Source organism: Phocoena phocoena, chromosome 15 (assembly GCF_963924675.1).
Source record: "Phocoena phocoena chromosome 15, mPhoPho1.1, whole genome shotgun sequence".
Lineage (NCBI taxonomy): Eukaryota > Metazoa > Chordata > Mammalia > Artiodactyla > Phocoenidae > Phocoena > Phocoena phocoena.
The window spans coordinates 87,484,849-87,508,123 of record NC_089233.1 but is presented as its reverse complement, the minus strand read 5'-3'; the positions used below and the strand labels follow the sequence as shown (position 1 = coordinate 87,508,123).

General features: G+C 67.3%; 2 protein-coding genes across 3 annotated transcripts; both read left to right on the top strand.

The window, feature by feature from the left end:
• Positions 1–544: 544 nt before the first annotated feature.
• Positions 545–5,986, top strand: ZNF512B (zinc finger protein 512B). The gene is made up of 16 exons (XM_065893384.1): positions 545–668; positions 851–993; positions 1,261–1,389; positions 1,483–2,141; positions 2,247–2,473; positions 2,587–2,658; positions 2,752–2,898; positions 3,040–3,164; positions 3,236–3,328; positions 3,494–3,592; positions 3,675–3,845; positions 4,059–4,253; positions 4,398–4,499; positions 4,809–4,871; positions 5,370–5,468; positions 5,741–5,986. The coding sequence occupies exons 1-16, from the start codon at positions 545–547 to the stop codon at positions 5,984–5,986; spliced, it is 2,694 nt and encodes an 897-aa protein (XP_065749456.1).
• Positions 5,987–12,353: 6,367 nt separating this feature from the next.
• On the top strand, positions 12,354–21,683 carry UCKL1 (uridine-cytidine kinase 1 like 1). 2 transcript variants are annotated; one of them, XM_065892195.1, is made up of 15 exons: positions 12,354–12,421; positions 15,162–15,349; positions 15,592–15,698; positions 16,585–16,755; positions 16,885–16,956; positions 17,688–17,877; positions 17,958–18,019; positions 18,647–18,663; positions 20,446–20,544; positions 20,637–20,730; positions 20,817–20,879; positions 20,966–21,088; positions 21,186–21,293; positions 21,363–21,519; positions 21,604–21,683. In XM_065892195.1, exons 1-15 carry the CDS (start codon positions 12,354–12,356, stop codon positions 21,681–21,683), a joined length of 1,599 nt encoding a protein of 532 aa, XP_065748267.1. The 2 variants fall into 2 exon arrangements, with proteins under 2 accessions (XP_065748267.1, XP_065748266.1); XM_065892194.1 differs by having other exon boundaries at positions 15,159–15,349.
• Positions 21,684–23,275: the final 1,592 nt, after the last annotated feature.

Sequence of the window (23,275 nt, the reverse complement as noted above, 5' to 3'; positions counted from 1 at the left end):
GGGCACCCACCTGCTCCCCAGAGCGTGGCCTTGGGTCTGGGTGGGGCTGTTGGGGAAGGTGCTTCTAGGTGTGGGGCCAGCACAGCCACGCTGGTGTCATAGTTGGCCCCCGAGGGGTGTCACTGGCCTCCTCCCCTGGGGCACTCCGCCTCTCCTGGAGCCATCCCCAGCTAAGCGCCAAGTACCAGGTGCGTGAGAGATGCATGATTCTCTCGCTCTCTGGGATTGTGTGTCTGGAGGCAGGGAGCCCCCCGGAGCTGGTGAAGGCTTCAGGACAGGGAGAGATTCTTCCACGCTGATAGGGTTTTCTGGGTCATCCAGGGAGACTTTGGCTGAGCAGCCCCTCCCCTAAACTGGAACTCCCCCCCGCCCCTGCCCATCCACCCCTTCATCTGCTTTCCCTTGTGGCCAAAGACACCGGCGGGCAGGCTCCCCTTCCTCAGGCTGGAGAGTGGGCCTGTCTGGGGCAGGGTCGAGAGCGGCCCATTTCAAGTCCCGAGTTGGGCCCAGTGGACCTCACGGGCTGTCCACTTGCTCTGCAGAGATGACCGATCCCTTTTGTGTTGGAGGAGGCCGCCGGCTCCCGGGGTCCAGCAAGAGTGGGCCTGGGAGGGATGGCGGCCGGAATGAGGTCCGACTTCCCATGCTTCACGACCCACCGAAGCTAGGTAAGAGGAGTCGGGGCGAGGTCGACTCCAGGTGGCCACAGGCGCCAGTGCTGGGCGTGGGCCTCCCGGGATGTCCAGCTCCTGAGAGGGAGGAGAGGTCCACCCTGGGTGGGCCACGGCCTCCTGCCCCTCGTGCCTGCAGGGAATGCAGCCTCTGAGCCTTGGTGTGTCGTGTGCTGCAGGGCTGCCGGTAGGCCGGGGTGGGCCGACAGTGCCCAGCCAGGCCCCTCTCTGCTTTGACCCGGGAAGTCCAGCCAGCGACAGAACGGAAGGGAAGAAAAAGGGGCGTCCGAAAGCCGAGAACCAGGCGCTCCGAGACATTCCTGTGAGCTCCCCGAGGGCTGGGTGGGACTCTCACAGGGTCTGCCGGGGAGCCCACTGCCTTGGCAGGCTCGCCTGCTGCGTGTCCAGTGCCGAGCCCTCAGCCCAGATCCACTGGCTGTTCCGTGCGCGAGGGCTTCGAGAGACGGCCTGGGGCCCAGCGGGTCCTGTACGGGGCTCCCACAGGCCTGGGGACAGTGCTGAGTCGGGGGCTGGGCAGCAGAGGCCTGGGTGGCTGCAGGGTCGACAGCCTGGCCTTTCCCACGCCCAGCTCTCCCTGATGAACCAGTGGAAAGATGAGTTCAAGGCGCACTCGAGGGTGAAGTGTCCAAACGCTGGGTGTTGGCTGGAGTTCCCCAGCATCTACGGGCTCAAGTACCACTACCAGCGGTGCCAAGGGGTAAGGGGCTGCGGCCTGGGGAAGGGGAGGCCTGGGGCCCACCCTGCCCTGGCTGTTGGCTTGGGGGTGTCCACGCCTGCCCTCTCCACCCAGGGTGCCATCTCAGAAAGGCTGGCCTTTCCCTGCCCCTTCTGTGAGGCTGCATTCACCTCTAAGACCCAGCTGGAGAAGCATCGGATTTGGAACCACGTGGACCGACCCCTGCCTGCCCCCAGGCCTGGGCCAGTGAGCCGGCCAGTCTCCGTCAGTCGGCCCGTTGGGGTCAGCAAGCCCATTGGAGTAAGCAAACCCGTCACAGTCAGCAAGCCCATCGGCATCAGCAAGCCCGTGCCGGCCAGCCGGCCCGTGCCGGTCACCAAGCCGGTGCCGGCCAGCAGGCCCATGCCGGTCAGCAAGCCAGTGCCGGCCAGCCGGCCCGTGCCGGTCACCAAGGCTGTGCCGGTCACGAGGCCTATACCAGTCACCAGGTCTGTGCCAATTGCCAAGCCAGTAACAGTCAACAAACCAGTGCCGGTCACCAAACCAGTGACCATCAACAAGCCGGTGTCTGTGACAAAGCTTGTGACGGTTACGAAACCCGTGCCAGTTGCGAAGCCGGTGACGGTCAGCAGGCCCATTGTGGTCAGTAAGCCGGTGACGGTCAGCAGGCCCATTGCCATCAGCAGACACACGCCGCCCTGCAAGATGGCGCTGCTGACCAAGTCTGAGAACAGAGCTCCTCGGGCCGCGGGGAGGAGCAGCGGTAAGAAAAGGTATGGGGACTCCTGCTGGGTGGGGTTGGGTGTCCCCGGCTGCAGCTCAGGGGTAACAGGGCCCAGAGCGGGCCCTCCCGCCCCTTACCTCCCTGCTCTCTGCAGGGCCGCAGACGGCCTGGATGCCTGCCCCCTCCCGCCCAAGCAGGCGAGGCCGGAGAACGGCGAGTACGGCCCGTCCACCACAGACCAGAGCTCAGCCTTCCAGCTGAGCACAGACCCCAGCAGCAGCCCCCTTTCTCTGGGCAGCAGAGCCTTGGGGGGCAAGGAGGTGCCGAGGGCCACGGGCCCCGTGTCCCCGCCTGAGGAGGGTGCGGAGCGCACGAAGCACAGTAAGACGAGAGCAGGGGGCGGCAGCAGGGCGGGGGCAGCGGCCAGCCGGCCCGAGCCTCCCAATGGTTATTTGACCAGAGCCTTGTCCTCTGTGTTCTCTCCCCCGAGTCAGGAAGGAAACAGAAGACACCCAAGAAGTTTACGGGTGAGCAGCCCTCCATCTCAGGGACTTTCGGACTCAAAGGTGAGGCCTGGACCAGCCGGGCACCTGTGGGGCCAAGCACACGCGGCGGCCGCGCCCTCAGCCTGCACCTGCCCCTCCCGCGTGCGCGCGTAGGCCTGGCCAAGGCGGAGGACAAAGCCCGTATCCACCGCGCCAAGAAGCAGGAGGGGCCGGTCCCTGAGGAGGTGCGGAAGAGGGGGCCAGCCCCCACCAGCGCTGTCAGCAAGGAGGTGCCGGCCCCCGGGGCCCACCCAGCCCCAGGTGGGAGCTGCCGGGGGTGGGGCACAGGCCGGGTCTTGAGGGTGGGGCGGGTCCCAAGCCGCGGGGACGGGGGCCAAGCATGGACATCCAGGGCATCTGGGAGCTCCTGCCTGCCCCTGAGGCCCTGGCCCTGCTCCACAGGTGGCCCTGAGGAGCAGTGGCAACGGGCCATCCACGAACGGGGGGAGGCCGTCTGCCCCACCTGCAACGTGGTCACCCGAAAGACCCTCGTGGGGCTCAAGAAGCACATGGAAGTGTGTCAGAAGGTGAGGCTGCCCCCGTGCCTGGGAGGGGAGGCGCCCCGGGGCCGGCCTCTCACACGCGTGCCCGTCTGCAGCTGCAGGATGCGCTCAAGTGCGAGCACTGCCGGAAGCAGTTCAAGTCCAAGGCGGGCCTCAACTACCACACCATGGCGGAGCACAGCGCCAAGGTTTGCCGCTGGTCCGCCCCCACGCCTGCCCGGCTGTCACTGCTGGCCTCCCGCTAGCGGGGCTTCGTGGCGCCCGTGCCTGGCTAGGGACGTCCGCGGCCGCAGCCCCTGGGCAGGGGCGGGGCCCTGTGGTGGCGGGGGCACTGAAGCTGGCCTGCCCCGCAGCCCTGTGACGCCGAGGCCTCGGAGGCGGGCGAGCGCGAGGAGCGGGAGTGGCTGCGGAAGGTGCTGAAGCAGGTGGGGCGGCTGCGCTGCCCCCAGGAGGTCAGTGGGCCGCGCGGGTGCGGGCGCCAGGCGGGATGGGGCCCGCCACTCTCCGGCCACTCACCTGCCCCCGGAACCCCAGGGCTGCGGGGCCGCCTTCTCTAGCCTCATGGGCTACCAGTACCACCAGCGACGCTGCGGGAAGCCGCCCTGCGAGGTGGAGACCCCTTCCTTCCCCTGCACCCACTGCGGCAAGACCTACCGCTCCAAGGCCGGCCACGACTACCACGTGCGCTCGGAGCACGCGGCCCCGGTGAGCGGCCCACAGCCCGGCCTCCTGTCCCTCGGGCACCAGGCAGGCGCGCCTGTGTGCTGCCTGCCACGTGTGCTCTGCCTTCCCTCCCGGGGGCCCACGTGCGTCGTGGGTCGGGGGGAGTGAGCCTGGGGTGGGCTCCCGTGTCCCCCGTGCGTTTGCTCATACGTGCTCTCTGTGGCTCATCCGGCCTCCCCCTCCCCACCCCCGCAGCCCCCCGAGGAGCCTGCGGACAAGACCCCCGAGGCTGAGGACCTGTTGGGTGTCGAGCGGACCCCCAGCGGCCGCATCCGCCGCACGTCGGCCCAGGTCGCTGTGTTCCACCTGCAGGAGATCGCAGAGGACGAGCTGGCCCGAGACTGGACCAAGCGGCGCATGAAGGACGACCTGGTACCCGAGACTGCGCGGGTGAGCCCAGCCTCCCAGTCTCTGAGCCTGAGCCCCCGTGACCTGGGAGGGCGTGGTTGAGGGCTTTCTCAGCCCAGCAGGGAGCGTCCGGGTCACCTCCAGCCCAAGCTCCGAGCTCACCCTGGCGCCCGCCCACGTCTGCAGCTCAACTACACGCGGCCCGGCCTTCCTGTGCTGAACCCCCGGCTGCTGGAGGAGTGGAAGAACGAGGTCAAGGAGAAGGGCCACGTCAACTGCCCCAATGATGTGAGCCAGGGAGGCTGGGAAGGCATGGGAACGCTGGGACTCAGGACGGAGGGCCCAGGGCTGGCCTTGGCGGGAGCCCTCCACGTGGCCCCTGAAGGGTCCTCAGACGGAGCCTCACAGGCAGAGGGGCCTTGACCTCAGCCCTAGCGGCCCAGCCTGCCCACACCCCTGGGCAGGGGTGGCTCCTGGGATCAAGTCCCCCCGCTTGCCCCAGATGGGCCCCGGGTCCCCCGGGCTGGGCAAGGGGTGCACACTGGTGGGGGGGCACCTGCCGGAGGGCCCGCCCCCACGGTCGCCTCCTGCCCCCAGTGCTGCGAAGCCATCTACTCCAGCGTGTCCGGCCTCAAGGCCCATCTGGCCAGCTGCAGCAAGGTCAGTGTCCAGGCCCTCCCGGCGGCCAGGCGTGCGTGCTTGGTGCTCCCAGCTGCCCCCCAGGGGTCCGCACACACCGGGTGTGCGCCCCTGCCCCTGTGGGGCCAGGGCCAGCGCAGCCCAGGACGCTCGCCGCCTCCAGCCCCAGCCATCAGTCACTCAGTCTTGGGTGGTTCTGCCTATGGGGGTTCCTCATCTGTGCTGGGACAGCCCGACCTGGGCTTGGGGTAAGGGCCCTTTGCAAAGGGCTGCGACCCTTCCCGGGAGCACCTGCCTCTTCTCACCCTCTCCTTGCTTCCCACCTCCCCTGCAGTGGGGACACCTTGGTGGTCCTGCCACAGAGTGGCCTCGTGGGTCCCCAGAGCACACCTGTCAGGCACCCATCCAGATAAGCCACACAGGTTGGGGTGGTCCTGGCTGCATCTGGGTACTTCTGGTCCTCCAAGGGCCAGTGGTGGGGGCCAACCTCCAGGGGCTGGACTGCCCTGTGCCTTCCAGGGGGACCACCTGGTGGGGAAGTACTGCTGTCTGCTGTGTCCCAAGGAGTTCAGCTCCGAGAGTGGCGTCAAGTACCACATCCTCAAGGCCCACGCGGAGGTGCGTCAGGGACAGGGGCCTGGTGGGAGAGCCCTGCTGGGCCTGCGGCTGGATGCGCTGGCCCCATGGAGGGGCCGGAAAGGGCAGGGGCGTCAGGGTGGCGGCTCTTCACTTGAGCGAGTGGGCGACGTTGAGGAACCTGCTGGTTTCTTTTCAGAGCAGCCTCCGGCTTCCCTAGAGAAGCTTGGGTGTCCCCAGGCCCCAGGTCCCCTGCCGCCTCGCCCTCCAGGGTCCTGGGCCCCAGGGTTTCCATCGCTGCTTCTGTCCCCCAGAACTGGTTCCGCACTTCGGCAGACCCGCCTCCCAGACACAAGGGCCCAGACTCCCTGGTGCCCAGAAAGGAGAAGAGTCCGGCTGGCGGGAAGAAGCGGGGCCGCAAGCCCAAGGAGCGACCCCCTGAGGATCCAGCCCCTGGGATGCCTCCCCACCGGGACGACTGGCCCCCAGGAGGCAGAGACAAGGGGGCCCGGGGCTCTGCTGGCCGGAAGCTGGGAGCCGGCAAGGCGCCCGAGAAGTGAGTTTGCAGCCTGGCAGGTGGGTGGGGCCCGGCCCCCTCTGTCCAGGGTGGGGCTCCAGAGCCTCCTGCCCTCCAGGCCTCCACCCCCCACCCCTGCCTGTTCATCTGTCCAGCGGGGGCGGCCAGCCCTCTCCCCTCCCCGAGGGTGGCCCTGCCCCACGCAGGCTGCCGCAGGGCACCTTGGGCAGGGGCTCCCGGGAGGGCCAGGGCAGCTGCAGAAGTGCAATAGTCTGGAGGGACCTTCGCGGGCCGGCAAGAGGACGGGCTGCAGCCTGGGCTTCGGTGCTGGGGCGGCACGGAGCAGGCAGGTGGCCTCTGGTCCTCGGCGTGTGAGCTCCGCGCCCCATCGGGGGTCCCTGGTGGCCCGTGGTTCTGGGCTGATGAGGGTACCTGAGCAGCCTCACCTCGTGACCCGACACTGGAACCCCAGCACCCCCCAGCTACCTCCCGGGACAGACCCCAAGTCTGACAGCTGCCGTGCTGACCTGCCCGCCCCACCGCACCCCACCCCACCCCCACCCCGCCGTCTTTTGGTTCCTGCACTTCTGCTCTCTACCTCTCCAGGCCCACCCTCCCCTGCGGTGCAGCCCCTGCTGCGCTCGGGCCCTGCCCCACGGGCCCGTGTCCATCGTGGTGGCAGAGGCAGCCCTGCTCCACCGTCCCCAGTCGTGCTCCCCACTCGGGGCCAGGCAGAGGCTCTGCTTCTGCAACTGCAGGGCTGTGGGGCAGGGGCCACGTGAAGTGAGCTCTGGCCTCAGCCTCCAGCTTCGCTAATGCCGCTGGCCTGAGTCGGGTAGCCTGATGGGTTTAGGGATGGGCCAGTCTGGGTTCCGGGGTCACCTGGGGCCCGCGGGCATGAGGGGCAGGGACCTGGGGCCTGGCTCGAGTAGTGACCACTGTGGGAAGCAGCCTCTCTTGCTGGCCTGGGTTGGCCTGTGGCCAAGCTCCCCTGGGAGCCTCCTTCCCCCTTTTTTAGCTGCTCCTTCGTTTCTGGTTGTGTGGCCTTTTGATGTGAGAGCCGAAGGCCCCAGGGGGAGCTTGGCCAAGGTCATAGTAGGTTGGTGGCAGCTCCAGGGCTCTGTCTCGGCTCTCTTTGGTGCCCTGAGGGCAGCGAGGTCTGTAGGTTGGGTCAGGTGGAGTCCAGGGCTCCCTGAGGATGCAGCCACGTGGTTTCTGACCTCCTGCCTGGGCCCCACCTTCCAACCATGGCGTCGCTGGGACAGGGAGGATGCTCGGAGCTGCTGGGTTCGGATGGAGGCTCTTTTCCACTGGGGGGTGGGGGAGGGCTGAGGGCTCGGCCTTGCCGACCCCGGACGATGTGAATCTTGATGTTTGCCCGTGTGCGTGTGTCTCCTGGGTGTAGTGGATGCCAGTCTTGTTGCTGTGACAAGTAACAAACCTTTTTTTTAATTCTGTTTTTTATATGAAAACTCACAACAATCTGACATTTTGGTGCTAAGGGTTTCCTGGTGCCGACGGTGGATCTGGGGGCTGGGCTGGGGTCCCTCTCCTGCTCAGGGAGGCGGTGCTGACTGGGCACCCCTCTGCCCCCCAGCTCCTGTCCTCCTCCAGTCCCTGGAGAAGAGGGGCTCCAATCTGGGCTCAGCTCTCCTCACCCCGCACTAGGGAGACAGTTTCCAGGAGGGCTTTGGGGCCGAGGCACCATGCTGCCCGTCTCCGGCTTCTTCCTTCAGCCAGAGTGCTCTGACCCCGGGCAGTCCTGGCCTGATGTGCTAGGGAGGGGGTGCGGAGACATGGACTCCCCCCCCACTCACACGCACCTGATCTGATCAGGGGGCAGAGGCCTGGGCAGGTGCAGGTAATCCAGCGTCAAAGGCTGAGGCAAGCAGCATGACTTCGGGGCAGGGGGGCTTTCTTTCCTGTGTTCCTGGGTGTCACTGGGGTACAGCTGGTGGAGGTGGAGGTGGGTCGGGCAGCCACTGCAGGGGCAGCTGCCGGGAGGAGGGTGGGGAGCAGGCACTGATGGGAGCCCCACGCGCACTTTGTCCTTGTCACCAATGGTTGGAGGAGGTTGGACCTCAACACCTCTGCTGGGGATAGCTGCCTGCCCCGGCCTCTCAGGTACTTGGCCCTTGGGGAGCGGGGGCTGGTTTTGGCTGGGGGATGCGTTTCATTGTCACCCCCGAAAGTCCACGTGTGGTCCCTGGCGTGGGAGCCCCACCAGATATGTGGGAAGAGGTGGGGTCCTGGGTAACTTGATGTTTAGCACTTTAACCCCCTTCTTTGTCTTTAAGGTGGGCGTGGGGACTGCGGCCAAAAGTGGCGCTGGGTTGGACCCCTCTCTCTCCCCTCTTCCCTCCCGGCTTCCATGCTCTGGCTGGTGGGTGGCAGCAGCAAGCCGGTCCTCAGAGCCCTCCTCCTACGGTGGCAGAGCCCTGGGTGCCTCAGCAAGGTCTGCCCACTTCCCACGCTGGTGGGAGTGCAGCCAGGTAGCCTTGACTGACACCTTCAATGAGAGGGACTGAGCGGCAGACACCCCCCTCCATGCGGTGGGTGTGGACCCTGCCTGAGACCCCAAACCCAGGGCACAGTGTCAGGTCCCTTTCTGAAGATCTACCTCTGGCCCAGCCCACCCCCCTTGCCCTGAGAACAGGAGAGGGTCGACTCAAGGGACCGACACGTCACGCGAAAATAGGATGCGCTTTTCTGCTCATGCAAAGGGCAGATGAGTGTCCCCTGGTGTGACTGGTGGCCCTCCCAGTCGTAGGCCCCTCCTGTCCCTCTGGTTTGGAAGGGAAAGAGTGGGTGCACCCTGACCCGTAGAGGGGAGGGCTGTCCCGGTGTGTCCCCCTGGGTGGGCCCCAGGCGGCTGTCCTGGAGGCCTGGGGTTTCGGGGGCAGCCAGCACCTCCCGCCTGGCAGCCACACATCCTGTACTTGGGGTTTCTCGGTTTGGGTGTTTTTCATGCCAGTTCTCCGTAATAAGTGCATTTCGAAAGAGAGGTTCCGGCTATCAACTTGTAACCATATATATACGTATATATTCTATCTACAAAGTGTTTATTTGCAAGATGTTTTGACGGTGAGCTCGGGCCCCGCCCGCCTTGTGACCATCTGTCCCCGGTCCTCGTCCCCGCCCCCCGGCCCCAAGTGGCACGGGGGCGGGCCATCAACTGTATGTATTAAAAATGACTGTATCAAATAAATGTTTATTGATTTTTTTCCAGGGGTTTTGTGCAGCTGAGTTTGTGGTAAAGCGCGGGTGGGGGCCTTCCCCGCACTCGCGCCGCGCGGCCTCGTGGGGCTTCTGGTTTGCGGGGCGCGCGCGTCCTGGTGGGACTTGTAGTCCGCGGGGCGCGCGCAGCCTGATGGGAATTGTAGTCCGGGGGCGCGCTGGCGGGCGCCTGGTGCCGGGCCCCGAACCACAGCTTCCGACAGCCTGCGCGGCCGGCCCCCGAGCCCCGCCCAGCCCGCGGAGAGGCCCCCGAGCTCATGGCTGCGCTCCCGGCCCCAGCTGAAGCCCCCCGCCCGCTGCCGCCGCCCCCAGCGGCTGGAGACGAGCCAGACCGGCTGGAGGGGAAGAGCGAGGACCGGTAGGCGCGGCGCGCCCCTCGCGTCTCGTGGTGGGGGCGGCTCCGGGTGCCGAGCCTGGACCAGCGGAGGGTCCCCGGGGCCTGGCGGTGGCGGGCCCTCGCGGACGGCCGCGGGAAGGGGCCCGTGGGCAGGGACCGCGTGGGGCCTCGGTCTGTCTCGAGCAGACGGGGTGCCGGGCCAGCGAGCACCCGGGCTGGACTGTGCGCCCGCCGGATGCTCCCAGGTGGTCAGTGCGTTCCGGGAGCCGCACGGACTCGGCCTGCCCCACTCGAGGGCCAGAGGTCGTGATGCTGGGCGGCGCGGTGCTCAGTGCCTTCCGACTGCCGGCCAGACGCCGGGGGAGGGGACCCTGGGGGCTCTGGGGGCTTTGCAGGCGGGGAAGTGGTGGGAGCCGCTGTCACCTGGTTGGGGGGGGGGGCGGCTTCCGCTGTCAGCATCGGGCTAGGCCCCAGGGGGTGACGGCCAAGCGGCCCTCGGGCGAGGGCTGGCTCCTCACTTCTGGATCTGAACCGTCCCTGGGCCAGGGCCAGCGGCCAAAGGAAACTTTTCCAGCCAGGTGCCTGTTCCTGGGAAGTGCCGCGGCCTGGACTGCTTGGGACTGTCTGGGTGCTGCCAGCAGAGCCGCTGGGCGGGCGGGGAGAGGGGTCGCAGGGGCGAGATGCCGGCAGGAAGAGGCTCCCTGGGCCTGGAGGAGCATCTTGTGTTCCTCTAGGCTCACCCCCTCCTGGGGAGCAGTGACTCCGAGCCTGGCTCAGGGTGATAGGGGGGAAGAGGGAGGACCTGAGTCTGTGACACTTGTTAGTTCCAGAGAATCTGATGTAGCCTGAGACCAGATAAGCTCTTGAGAAGAACACTCCCTGCAGACACAGAACGGTGGCAGCAGCCGTCTGGCTCTGCCCCGTGCACAGACCAAGGAAGTGGGCATGGGTGCCCTTCACGGGGCTGGGGCGGCAGTGGTCTTCCTCTCTTCGGAGCGTGGTCCTCAGGGGACAGGAGGGGAGCCAGGGCCCATGGGGTGGCCCTGGAGCTGCCTCTGGACGTCACGGGGGAATCGCTCCCGTTACACCTTGCCTTCTCTGCGATGTTCCTCAAGCATGTGCCCTCCCCCTTCCCGCCTCCCCAGCAGTCCCTGCGCGGCCCGAGGGGGCCAGAGCTGGCTCTGGTCAGTGTCCGGGTGTCTGTGCAGATGCCTCCAAACCGAGGCTCTCCCCGCCCGACCACGGCTCTGGCTTCGCCTTCCGCATCACCGTGGCTGCACGATGTGGTCTGGTTCGTCTACCTTGCCGTTGGCTTCTTGTGTGTCTGTCCCTCCGGAAGGTCAGTCCGGTGAGGACGGGGACCTCGGCCTACCTTTGCACTGGACATGCCGGTGGACAAGTGAGCACCTCGCAGCGGTGACAGGGTACCCCCCTCGGGCTGTCCCTTGGTGAGGTCCGGGTGGGCACGGGTCTGGGGGCTGCCGCTGGGCGACTGGAAGGAAGCCTGCTGGACTCGCCTAGAGCAGCGGGGAAGGAGGGGGGTCCCACAGGGGGATTTCCAATGGGTGGGGTGGGGACAGTACAAGTTTCTGGAGCCTGTTGCACCCCTTTAGGGCTGCAGCCCCCCCAGTCCCCCAGTTCTCTCCCTGCTCTGAGAAAGCTGCCCTGATTTCCCTGTCCCTGAGCCAGTCTGGGGCGGCCCCGCCCACCCAGGCCAGGCCCCAGCGGGCCAGCTCCTCCCTCCTGCTTCTGGCTTCATTTGACTCACTCCCCCGGGAAACTTTCCTAAAGCAGGACAGGGCATCAGGGCTCCTCAGCCCCGAGCCTGAGTGCGCCTGAGTGCGCCGGGCAGGGCCGCAGCAGGAGGGAGCAGCTACCGCGGGGCAGGCCTGTTACCCTGAGGCAGCGCCCCGGAGGGGCCCCCTTCAGTGTGTGGACCCCAAGTGAAACTCTTTCTCCCCTGAGCCCCCGCCAGCCGTCTCCACTTTGATGCTGTCAAGCCGACTAGAAAAGCTGGTGTGTGGGCTGGATTAATCACAGGGAGGGGGCCAGGGACCTGGGACGGCAGTGAATACTGCAGCCGCCCACCTGAGGGCCTGCTCTGCCTCCTGCTGCCGGACTGGGGCGTGGCTGTGTCCCCAGCTGAGCGCTGAGCACGGGTGGCCTTGGGGGACGTTCTGGAGCCTTCGTGGAGGGTGGGGGGGCGGGCAGTTATTCTCGGAGGAGGCCTCAGCGGGGTAGAGTTTCAGGTTGTTAATGCCTCTCGGAGGCACCTGGGGGCAGGGGTGCTCAGCTCCGCTCCGCTGCTCGCTGACAGCTTGGCGGCTGAGAGACACCTCCGATTTCCCTGTCCCGCTGGTGGGGTGCGGGGGTGGGCTCTGCCGTCCCCGGCAGCCCGGAGGTCTGGAGCTTTCTCCAGGCCGTTCTGGACGAGGGGGGCACGGTGGTCCTCAGCCAGCCCTGGGTGGGCAGTGTGCCAGCCTGAGCACAGGAGGGGCGGTTCACACCCGACGCTGGCCTGAGGCCCGCCTGGCTGTTCTCGGCAGCTCAGTGCTATTAATATCAGGCCAGCACACAAGCCCAGCCGGGTGATCCTCTTAGGCGGCCGGCGCTGAGTGCACGGGCTCCTGGGGCCTCTCACCTGTTGGCCCCCCGCCTCCCAGGGGACAGCCTCTGCCCGCCAGGGCCTGGACCCCACTTCAGCCTCTCTCCTGCTGTGCTGTTCACCCATGGAGGAGCAGCTCAGGGGGCTGCCAGGGCTCTAAGAGGCAGTGCGGCGGTGCCCTGCACGCACTTGGGATCACCCTGGTGGCCCGGTTTCCCCTGTGTCCTGGCCATGAGCAGCCCCCAGGCTTACCCTGGCATCAGGGTCTCGGGGTGCTGGGCCCTTGGAGCAGAAGGCAGGTGAGTGGCTGGCCTGCTGTCTTCCGGTGAGGCTGCCCATCTTCGCTGCGTCTCGGCCACCCCCAGCCCCGGGTGCCATGTCTAGTGCACATCAGGGCGGAGACGGGCCAGGTGCTCTTGGGACCGGCTGCCGGCTTTGCCTGGGGCTCTCAGTTACCAGCCGACGCGTGTCCATGGGGCTCATAACCCTTTGGTGGACTGCCTTTTGTCCTTGTGGTTGGCAGCACCCTGTCCGTCCGTGAGCAAGGAGGTGAAGGCTCTCCCATGTCACGGTTTGTCCTATTGTGAAAACGGGGTGAGGCTTGCTCCGAGGGCACAGTGAGTTTGTCCCCGGCTTTGAGAGAGAGCCGGGCTTCTGGAGGAGGCAGTGGAGCTGGACTTGGTTGCAGAACTGGCCTGATGCCATCAGGCCTATTGCAAGCCCTCGGCCGGGTGGATTTCTGGCAAGGTCATCCCTGGCTAACCTTGGGATCTTCCCTGAGGAGGTGTCTGTCCCGGGCTGTCCGCGCCACAGGCCTTGGAAGTCGTCCGTGGTAGTGGCCGTCGTCACCTCAGTAGGACAAGGGTCAGTCACAGAGAGGGGTGAGGGCTTCTGCTGGAGAGGCCAGGGCACCAGCCTGGGGTGAAAAGCAGGGGGACGGCAGCAGCGCCAGCCCAGGCCTCCCATCCCACATCAGCCCCGCGAGGCCGTCTGGCTGTCCGTGAGCGTGCTGGGCGCAAGGGCGGGTTTGCTGGGGCACTGAGGGCCCGCTCCTTTGCACACCAGGTTTTCTGTGTTGGCTTTTCCTCCCCGGGTAGGAGGCACAGACTGGACATTTTCCTCTGGGGCTGTGCGAAGCTGCCCTCCCCGGCTATATGCTGTCGGTCATCTCCAGGGTCTGTGGGTCGCTCGCGGGGAGGGCGGCTGTGTGTGAGCCCTGGGGGCCCCGTGCCCGCTGTTGGGGGATGAGTGCGTCCAGGGGAACGGCCAGCGCTGCCCTCCGGCTGGGGCTTGAAGACACCGCTGCTTGTGCTCCGTCCGTTTCCTGCTTGGCTGCGCGAGGCATCGAGCTGTCACTGCCCGTCATCTGGGTGTCCCACTGTGCTGTTGGCTCCACGGACGAGTAACTGCTACTTCCAGAGGCAACACAGGCAGCCAGTGATTCCCGGGGCTTGCTCGCCACGCCGTCCCAGTGACGGAGGACCGAGGCGGCCCGGTGCTGTCTGTCCCCCGGACGGTGCTGCACGCCTCCTGTCACATCCGATGGCCGGCTTTCCTGCTGCGTAACTTGTGCTGACACGGCCCTCTGTGCCCTCGAGAGCTGCTGGTGTGGCTCGTCACGTGTTAGGCCTGAGCTAATTCCTTCCACCGCTCCCCCCCGCCCCCCCCGCCCCACACATGTGTGCACCCAGGCGCCGTCCTCCTGGCTCTTGGCAACGCTGGGTGGTCTGGGAGCACCGCACAGCTGGAGACGCCAGTGTTCCTGGCGGGGGATGCTCGGGCCACCCTGAGCAGGCCAGTTTCACAGCACCCTGTGCCCTGGCCATGACAGCAGAGGCTGTAACGGTGACAGCGAGCTTCAAGGACAGGTGGCCGTCTCTGTGCTCGAGTCTCACAGGCTCACGCTAGCTTTTACGGCTCGGGGAGCTCTGCCTCGAGGATGCCTTCCGTGTGTGGCTCCTCCTCAGGTTCCCGCCCGCGTCCCGGGCAGCATCCATCCCTGGGGCTCCAGCCGCGGGTGGACACACATCCTGCCGGGGTTGTCCGGTGCACCCCCAGGTTCCCGGTACTTTCTTCCTGCCTAGACGATCGGCTTGCCTTTGGAGTCTCTGGGGCGGGTCTGCCAGCTGACGCTGTGGGCAGTCTCTCTCTCAGGCGGTGGTGGAAGTGCCTTCTTCCTAAGCTGGTCCTGCCCCCGGGGCCACCTTCACACTGAGTCTGCGTCCCAGCCTCTCAGCATAGACTGAGCCGGCATCGGGCAGACGCTGCCTCTCATAGGGCCCTCAGCCGAGCTTCCCCAGCTGTCCCTGAAGGCTTTGAGGCCTTGAGGCCTTGGGCCAGTCATCACTTCCATGCCTTTTAGGGGTATAAACCTACAGAGAAGTCAGCACAGCCCCGCTCGAGTGGCGTGGCACGGCGAGAGCAGGCACAGATGGCGTCTGCGTCTCCCAGGCGGGTTCCCGCCTTGTGCACAGCCTCTGGGGGCCTCCGCCCTTCAGCAGGGCGCCCCGGGTCTCCCTCCCCGTCCGTCCACACCACTGCCGGCCCATCCCTTTTGTCAGCGGCCTCTGTCTCTGGAGCCCCTCTCCCTGCGTGTCCTGCAGGGTGGCACAAAACTAGAGGGCCGCCCAGAGTGTGTCTGGGGAGAGGACACAGTCCTCGACAGGGTCTTGACTGGCCTTGGCGTGCCCACCTCTCATCTCCTGGGGGAAAGGGGGCCCTCGTGGCCCTGCTGAGGCCCGGTCCGTGTGGGAGGAAGAGCTGGGCCCGGTCAGCACTCCCCTTGTGTCCTCCTTTGCCACCTGCCGTCCCTCTGGATTTGTGGACGGTGGCAGTCTGAGGCCCCGGGCCCAGCGGACGGGCTGCAGCCAGGTGTGCTGTGTCCTGCCACGAGCCCGCTCACCTTGGCCATGCCCACGTGCCTGCGTGAAGGCACCGTGTGGACCAGTCACGCCAGGCCCAGCGTGGGGTGGCAGGGGGGGTGGTGGCCCTGGGCCAAGGCAAGCGTGCCCCCGCCCCCCACAGCAGCAGCGGCAGCAGCAACGCGGAGTCCTTGGACAGGCTTCTCCCGCCTGTGGGCGCCGGGCGCTCGCCCCGGAAGCGCACCACCAGCCAGTGCAAGTCCGAGCCGCCCCTGCTGCGCACCAGCAAGCGCACCATCTACACGGCAGGGCGGCCGCCCTGGTACAACGAGCACGGCACCCAGTCCAAGGAGGCCTTCGCCATCGGTGAGCGTGGCTGTGGTGCGTGGCTGGGCCGAGGCCGCCGCCCACCCAGACCCCCGAGTGGGCGGGTCGGGCAGAACCCACCGCCACGCCCCAGCCGGTGTTTCCGTGATCCGCGCTGCGCGGGCCCCTCGGTCCAGGTCAGCCCGGGGTGGAGGCAGCGTTGGGTGGCGGGCACCACTGGGACCCATCTGTGAGGCTGACCTGGGCCGCTCCGCTCAGGGTCTCTCTGACCCTCCGCACAGGCCTGGGGGGAGGCAGTGCTTCTGGGAAGACCACTGTGGCCAGAATGATCATCGAGGCCCTGGACGTGCCCTGGGTGGTCTTGCTGTCCATGGATTCCTTCTACAAGGTAAGGGAGTCCTGCATGAGCAGCTGCCTCCACGAGGTCCATGGCTCCTGCCCTGGCCTGGGGCCTGAGCCCGTGGCTGCTTCTCCTTCCGTTGCTGCTCCTCCCCCCGTAGGTGCTCCTCCCCCTGCAGATGCTCCTCCCCCCGCAGGTGCTCCTCCCCCCGCAGATGCTCCTTCCCCCGCAGGTGCACCTCCCCCCGCAGGTGCTCCTCCCCCCGCAGGTGCTCCTCCCCCCGCAGATGCACCTCCCCCCGCAGATGCTCCTCCCCCCCGCAGGTGCTCCTCCCCCCGCAGATGCTCCTCCCCCCGCAGGTGCACCTCCCCCCGCAGGTGCTCCTCCCCCCGCAGGTGCTCCTCCCCCCGCAGATGCACCTCCCCCCGCAGATGCACCTCCCCCCGCAGGTGCTCCTCCCCCCGCAGGTGCACCTCCCCCCGCAGGTGCTCCTCACCCCGCAGGTGCTCCTCCCCCCGCAGATGCACCTCCCCCCGCAGGTGCTCCTCCCCCCCCCGCAGATGCTCCTCCCCCCGCAGGTGCTCCTCCCCCCGCAGGTGCTCCTCCCCCCGCAGGTGCACCTCCCCCCGCAGGTGCTCCTCCCCCCCGCAGGTGCTCCTCCCCCCGCAGATGCTCCTCCCCCCGCAGGTGCACCTCCCCCCGCAGGTGCTCCTCCCCCCGCAGGTGCTCCTCCCCCCGCAGGTGCTCCTCCCCCCGCAGATGCACCTCCCCGCGCAGGTGCTCCCCCCCCCGCAGATGCTCCTCCCCCCGCAGGTGCTCCTCCCCCCGCAGGTGCTCCTCCCCCCGCAGATGCTCCTCCCCCCCGCAGGTGCTCCTCCCCCCTCCCCCCCCGCAGGTGCTCCTCCCCCCCCCGCAGATGCTCCTCCCCCCGCAGGTGCTCACCAGGCAGCAGCAGGAACAGGCCGCCCACAACAACTTCAACTTCGACCACCCAGATGCCTTTGATTTCGACCTCATCATCTCCACCCTCAAGAAGCTGAAGCAAGGCAAGAGTGTCAAGGTGCCCATCTACGACTTCACCACCCACAGCCGGAAGAAGGACTGGGTAAGGCCTTTGGGCTCAGCCACCACCCACAGCCGGAAGGAGGACTGGGTATATATGCCCTTGGGCCCAGCTGCACGGGGCTGGCGCAGGGGCCTGGGGGCCGCCTCAACACACACGGTTCCTTTGCAGAAGACGCTCTACGGTGCAAACGTCATCATTTTCGAGGGCATCATGGCCTTTGCTGACAAGACACTGCTGGAGGTGAGGACGGGTTCCAGGACGGATGGCCTGGCTCCCTGATCCTCCCGTGGGACTCCCCTTACACTTGCCTGCATCTCTGTCCCGTGCCGTAGCCCCAGAGTTGGGTGAGGAGTGGCCTTGGCTCCTGAATCTCACCCCCCGAGTCAGGGCTTCGGCTGCTCTTCTCTGGGGTCCACGTGGCTGCCGGGGTCAGAGCGATGTTGGTGGGTGTGGGTTCACCTGTGGGTGTGCACGTGTGTATTCTTGCCTGGGAGGGAGCCAGCCTCCTGCATCTGCACTGCTTGTGAGGACATCCTCTCCCCTGGGAGGCTCTGGGCAGCTGCCCCCGGTGTGACCCACTCCGGGCCAGGCCTTGGGAGCCACCTTCCCCGCCCTGCTGGGGCCCGAGGGGGCAGAGCCGGCTACGCCCTTGTCCTTGCTCCTTCGCTGGTCCCGAGTGTGAGTGTGCTCAGGCCCCAGGAACCCCACTGCTCACCACGCACGCACACGCTCAACACTCCACGTGCAATGCACACCCACCCCCCCACGCAGCCACACCACACGCTCCCCCCGCCCCCGCCCCATCCAGACCCGAACGGTGCCGCGCAGGCCTGGTCTGCGCCTGGGCCCACACGCGGACCAGACGTGTCTGCCAGAGGCCGTCCCCTGGTGCTCACTCTGGTCCTGCTGGTGACAGGGCCTTGGAGCCTCTTGCGTCAGGCCCTCTTCAGCAACTCACTCTCCCCGCCCAGCTCCTGGACATGAAAATCTTTGTGGACACGGACTCTGACATCCGCCTCGTGCGGCGGCTACGCCGTGACATTAGCGAGCGGGGCCGGGACATCGAGGGCGTCATCAAGCAGTACAACAAGTTTGTGAAGCCCGCCTTCGATCAGTACATCCAGCCCACCATGCGCGTGGCGGACATCGTGGTGCCCCGGGGTGAGCCTGCGGCCCACCTCGGGGGGGGAGGGCGGGCGCGGGCGAGGCCGGACCTCACCCTGCCTCCTGTCCCGACCCAGGGAGTGGGAACACGGTGGCCATCGATCTGATAGTGCAGCACGTGCACAGCCAGCTAGAAGAGGTGAGCCGGCGCCCAGGCTCCCGCGGCCCCGCCAGCCCCGCTCCCCACTGCCACCGCCCACGGCCACCTGCCTGGGCGGCGCCCACGTTTACCGCCCCGTCGTGTGCCGGCCAGAGGCAGCTGGGCTCCCTGAGATACCCCTGGGCTCCACGGAGTATCTCCAGCGCCCCCAGCCTGAGCTGGGCCTCGCACGGAAGGGTGCGCTCCTGTCCCTCCAAACCCTTTTGGGCCACCGTTGGGTTCTGGTGCTGAGTCCCACGTCCTGAGCATCCTAGGAGGTCACACACCCCGGGCCGGCCGAGGGCACCGCCCACCCCTCGGTCAGGCTTCACGATGGGGTGCTCGGGGCCTGCGGAACAGAGCCCCAAGGGTCCTGGCTCTGACAGCCCAGCCCAGAGGTGCCCACGCCAGAGGCCACAGGGAGCTGGCCCCCTCCCATGGCAGGCAGCCCCCCGGGACCCTCCCGCTACGGGGCTGCGGTGTGTCCGTTCCCGGGTGGGGGTGGCCTGGCTGGCTGAGGCACACGGTGGCGACAGGCCGTGCCGTCCGGTGACTTTGAGGTGAGCAGTGCTGCTGTCACTGATGCCCCACCCCCTTCCCTTGTGTCTCCCTGTGTCGCTGCCGCAGCGTGAGCTCAGTGTCAGGTAAGACTTCCCACACGCGTCTGCACAGACGGAGGCATTTCCAACATCCACGGGGAGCTCGGAGTCTGGGCTGTCACCCAGGCAGGCCGCGAGGTCCCCTCCCACCATGCCCACCCCCTGCGGTGGACCCACCCCCGGCACAGAAGGAGTGGTGTGGTGGCCGCCACACCGCTTCTACCTGCCCTTGCCAGTAGTCAAGGGAGTTAAGGCCCAGAGAGGTTAAGGTGTTTGCCCAAGTTCACGTAGCACCCTGACTCTAGGCTGGCCACACCTCTCTGGAGGCTCTTGCCCGACTTGGGGCTGGTTGTGTGGGGTTGGACCCGAGGGCACAGCTGTCCTGAGCCAGCACCGCTGTGCCCCAGGGCAGTGGCCACAGGCCTGTCCTTCAGCAGCCAGAGAGCCTGGGTCTGCAGCTTCTCTGCTTGAGCTGAGGGGCGGGTCTTTACTCCCCCAAGCGGTGCTGAGGCACCCCACCCCCCGCATCCCGGCACCCCGGCCCACCCTGGCCCTGGAGCCGAGGCACAGAGAGCCAGGAGGAGCCCCCAGGAGTCCTGGGCCGTGTGTCCTTCCTGCCCACGAGAGGGATGGGGCACCTGTCCCCACGCAGTGGTCGGCGGAGCTGGGAAGCACCAGACCGAGCCTCCAGCTCGAGCTGCATTGGAAATGCCTCCAGGCCCGGGCGCCGGCCTCCAGCTTCCTGCCCGCGCATGAGTCTCCGCTTGCCTCTCACCCGGCCCGGGGCACCTGCGGGTCTGGCCACGTCATGTCCTCTGGAAGCCTTGTTTCCGAGAAATAAAAGTTTCCAGGAAGCGTGGCTGTGGTGGGTGGGAGGGAGGGGCCCGCAGGGCCGAATGCAGTGGACTCTCGGGTGCTCGCGGGCCCGGGGGCGCGGGCTGCAGGGTCTCCCTGCCGCCAACCCCGCCTCCTGCTCTTCCCTTCCCCAGGCCAGCCGGTGGCCACGGAGACCACCGTGCTCCCCGCTAAGTGGTCTTTTCTCTCTCTTCTTTTCCTCTTCTTTGTAAACCCTGGGGTCTCCTGCCCTGTTCCCTCCCTGACCTACTCTTCGCCTCTTCACGTGGTGGGCAGAGGAAGCTGCGCTGGGATCTGTGAGGACAGAGTGCTCTGGCCGTGGTGCTGCCTGCGCGCGGTGTGCCCGGCGCTCTGCAGGCTCCGCCCCTCCCCTCCCGCCCCGCCCCGCCCTCCTCTCCCTCTCCTCCCGCCCCTCTCCTCCCCGCCCCCCCACTCCGCCTCCTCCTCCCCGCCCCCCCACCCCGCTCCAGGCTGGGGCAGCAGGGGCTGTGCGAAGCCAGCTCTGCCCGCCTCTCCTGAGGGGGCCGCACATCACCTGGGGGGAAGCCTTAGGCGGGGCTTGGCCCCAAAGCTCAGCTGTTTACCCAGGGAGAGGTGTCCTGAGGTTGGGGTCCAGATGCCCGGCTTGGGGGCTAAGATTCATCTGCACGTGTGAGGCCTCGCCCTCCCACTGCCAGGTCCTGAACGGGGAGGGGACCTGGAGCGGGAAGGGAGGCTCGCACCGCAGCCCCTGCTTCCTGCCTAACGGTCAGCTGCTCTGCCTTCCACCGTGTCTCTTAACCACTGCCTGGCTGTTACGGCGGAGGGCATCTCGGGATGGGGCCCTCCCTCCAGATCAGCCACTGGGAGGGTGGCCTCCACCCTGCACACCCACCGTGCCCACCACGACTGCCCCCTATAGTCTGCGGCGGGAGGATGGGGCTCTGCGGGAAGATGCCCCTTCTTGAGTCCCCAGTCGCTTTGTGTCCCCAGGGCCGCGCTGGCCTCAGCGCACCAGTGCCACCCCCTGCCCCGGACGCTGAGCGTCCTCAAGAGCACGCCGCAGGTGCGGGGCATGCACACCATCATCAGGTGAGGCCCGTCCCACTCCCCCGGCCTGGCGGGCGGGCGGGCGGGCGGGCGGGGCCGACCTTCGCTAACCCAGCCGGGCCCGCCGTTGGCAGGGACCGGGAGACCAGCCGCGACGAGTTCATCTTCTACTCTAAGAGGCTGATGCGGCTGCTCATCGAGCACGCGCTCTCCTTCCTGCCCTTCCAGGTGCGGGGCGGGGGGAGGGAGGGGGCCGGGGGAGTAGGGGGGAGGGGAGGCGCCTCGCGCTCACGCCCCGCCCCCGCCTCGCGCAGGACTGCGTCGTGCAGACCCCGCAGGGCCAGGACTACTCGGGCAAGTGCTACGCGGGGAAGCAGGTACCAGGGGCCCGACCTGGGCGTCAAGGGACTGGGGCGGCCGGAAGGCGGGGTTCTGGCTAGCTCAGCCTCCCTCGTCCCCCCAGATCACAGGCGTGTCCATCCTGCGGGCCGGTGAGACCATGGAGCCTGCGCTGCGGGCCGTGTGCAAGGACGTGCGCATCGGCACGATCCTCATCCAGACCAACCAGCTCACCGGGGAGCCCGAGGTGGGGGGCCGGGGGGTCCGGTGGGGGGAGGGCGGGGCACAGGGAGCCCAGGTGCAGCCTTCGGTTTGGGCCGCCCTGACCCTGTGGCTGCCTGCAGCTCCACTACCTGCGGCTCCCCAAGGACATCAGTGACGACCACGTGATCCTGATGGACTGCACCGTGTCCACTGGCGCGGCGGCCATGATGGCGGTGCGGGTGCTGCTGGTGAGTGGGCGGGAGGGGGGCGGTGGGCGGGGGCGGGCGCTGGGCCCAGCTCACGCCCTCGCCGCGCAGGACCACGACGTGCCCGAGGACAAGATCTTCCTGCTGTCGCTGCTCATGGCGGAGATGGGCGTCCACTCGGTGGCCTATGCCTTCCCGCGCGTGAGAATCATCACCACGGCGGTGGACAAGCGCGTCAACGATCTCTTCCGCATCATCCCCGGCATAGGTGAGGCTGTCCGGCCCTGTCAGTGACAGCTGGGGGGGCAGGTGGGCCTGAGCCCCCACCACAAGGACCTGCTTCTTCCCCCAGGGAACTTCGGCGACCGCTACTTCGGGACGGACGCCGTCCCCGATGGCAGCGATGAGGAGGAAGGGGGCTCCGCGGGGTAGCCGCCCTCCCCACCCCCAACCCCTCCTGCTTCCCCGGGGGCTTACAGGGTAGAGATGTTAACTTATTTTAATTAAAAAACGTGTTACCGGTGTACCTTGTCTAAACATTTTGTAAAATAAAACTTGAAAATTAAGCTGTGACTGGTTAGCTGGGGTGCGGGAGTGGTGTCCTGCCTGGGCCCTGGGCTTGGGGAGTGGCCCCCAGGGCTGCCCCAGCCCCCAAGCGGCGAGGCCACCGTGGAGAGAGAGGGACTGAGGAGCCTGGCCTCCGCTGGGTCCTGGTTGGGCCCCCGCCTTCCCCGCAGCAGGACAGGGGCTTCTGGTCTTGCACTTGGCTTTTCTCACCGTCCAGGGTCAGTGCAGGTTTAGGAGAGGACAGAGCTGGGCCTGCAGCTCCTGGCCCTGCTAGACTGGCCCCTTGGTGGCCACCTGGCCTGGGCCTGGGGCTCTGGGTCTTACAAGATGTCAACAGCCTCCACAGCCACTTCCCTCCCGCAGCACGTGTTTGTCCGCGGCGGGGGCGGGGCGGAAACGGGTGTGGGCGGGGCTGGAGGAGGGAGTGAGGAACCGGCCCTGGCCTCGCAGGAACCCCGCTTGCAGGGGATGTGGCCGGCGCCTCACTGAGCCGGCCACACCGCTCAGGGTCAGAAACCACATCCCGCCCTGCCTTCGCCGCTCCCGGGCAAGGGCACCGGCGAGGGTGCTGCCTGCCTGGTCCCACAGCCTGATGCCGATTGATTCGCGGCTGCTGCGCGTGAGCTCTCAGAAGCATCCCCCACCCGTCCTCCGCCTCCTGGCCTGGCTCTTGCCCTTTCCTGCCCTCCTGGTCTCCCCGGTTTCCCCTCACCTCACAAAGGCCATGTCATGGAAAAGCTTGTCATGGAGCGGGGACAGGAAGTCCCTGGGTGGGGACCAGGCCAAGGGCAGCAGATAAAGGCGGGAGCTTGTCCAGAGGTGGCCAGGCGCCAGGGTAGAGGAGCGACACAGCCCCGAGGTCAGCAGGGTGAGTGGACCCTCCCCCATGTCTCCAGGGCCCCATGCGTTGGTTGGTTGGTTGGTTGGTTGATTCGTTCATCCTGCGCTCTGTGCCTGGAGCCCGCAGCAGGCCTGGCCCTGCTCAGGCGCTGTGATGCGGCCGACGCCCCTCTGTCTGGCCAGCTCTTCCCAGGTGAGCAGTGGGGCAAACCGTTGTTGATGAGCTGGGCAAGAGCTAGGTCGTCCCGGGAGGGGCCCCGAGTCCAGCTAGAGGATGAGCAGCTCCCACGGAAGAAATCAGACCCACATGTGCTCATGCATGTGCAGATGGCCACATGGCCCCAGACACACACGTGGGCGTGATGCAGCTCAGGGCCCCCACCTCACTCAGCCACCAGCCTCGGGCGGTGGGACGGCTTCCTTCCGCTTCTCGAGGGTCGGCGGTGGCCTAGGGCCGAGCCCTGCCTGCGCAGGCTGCGGTTCCTCCTCAGAGACAGACGAGGTAGGGGAGCTCTTGGGCCACTTCCTGCCAGGACCCCAAGGGGTGGTAGAAGTGGGTCACCTTCCAAACAGCCCTGACAGAGGGTCTTCGGGGTGCCAATGGGAGGAAGGGGCAA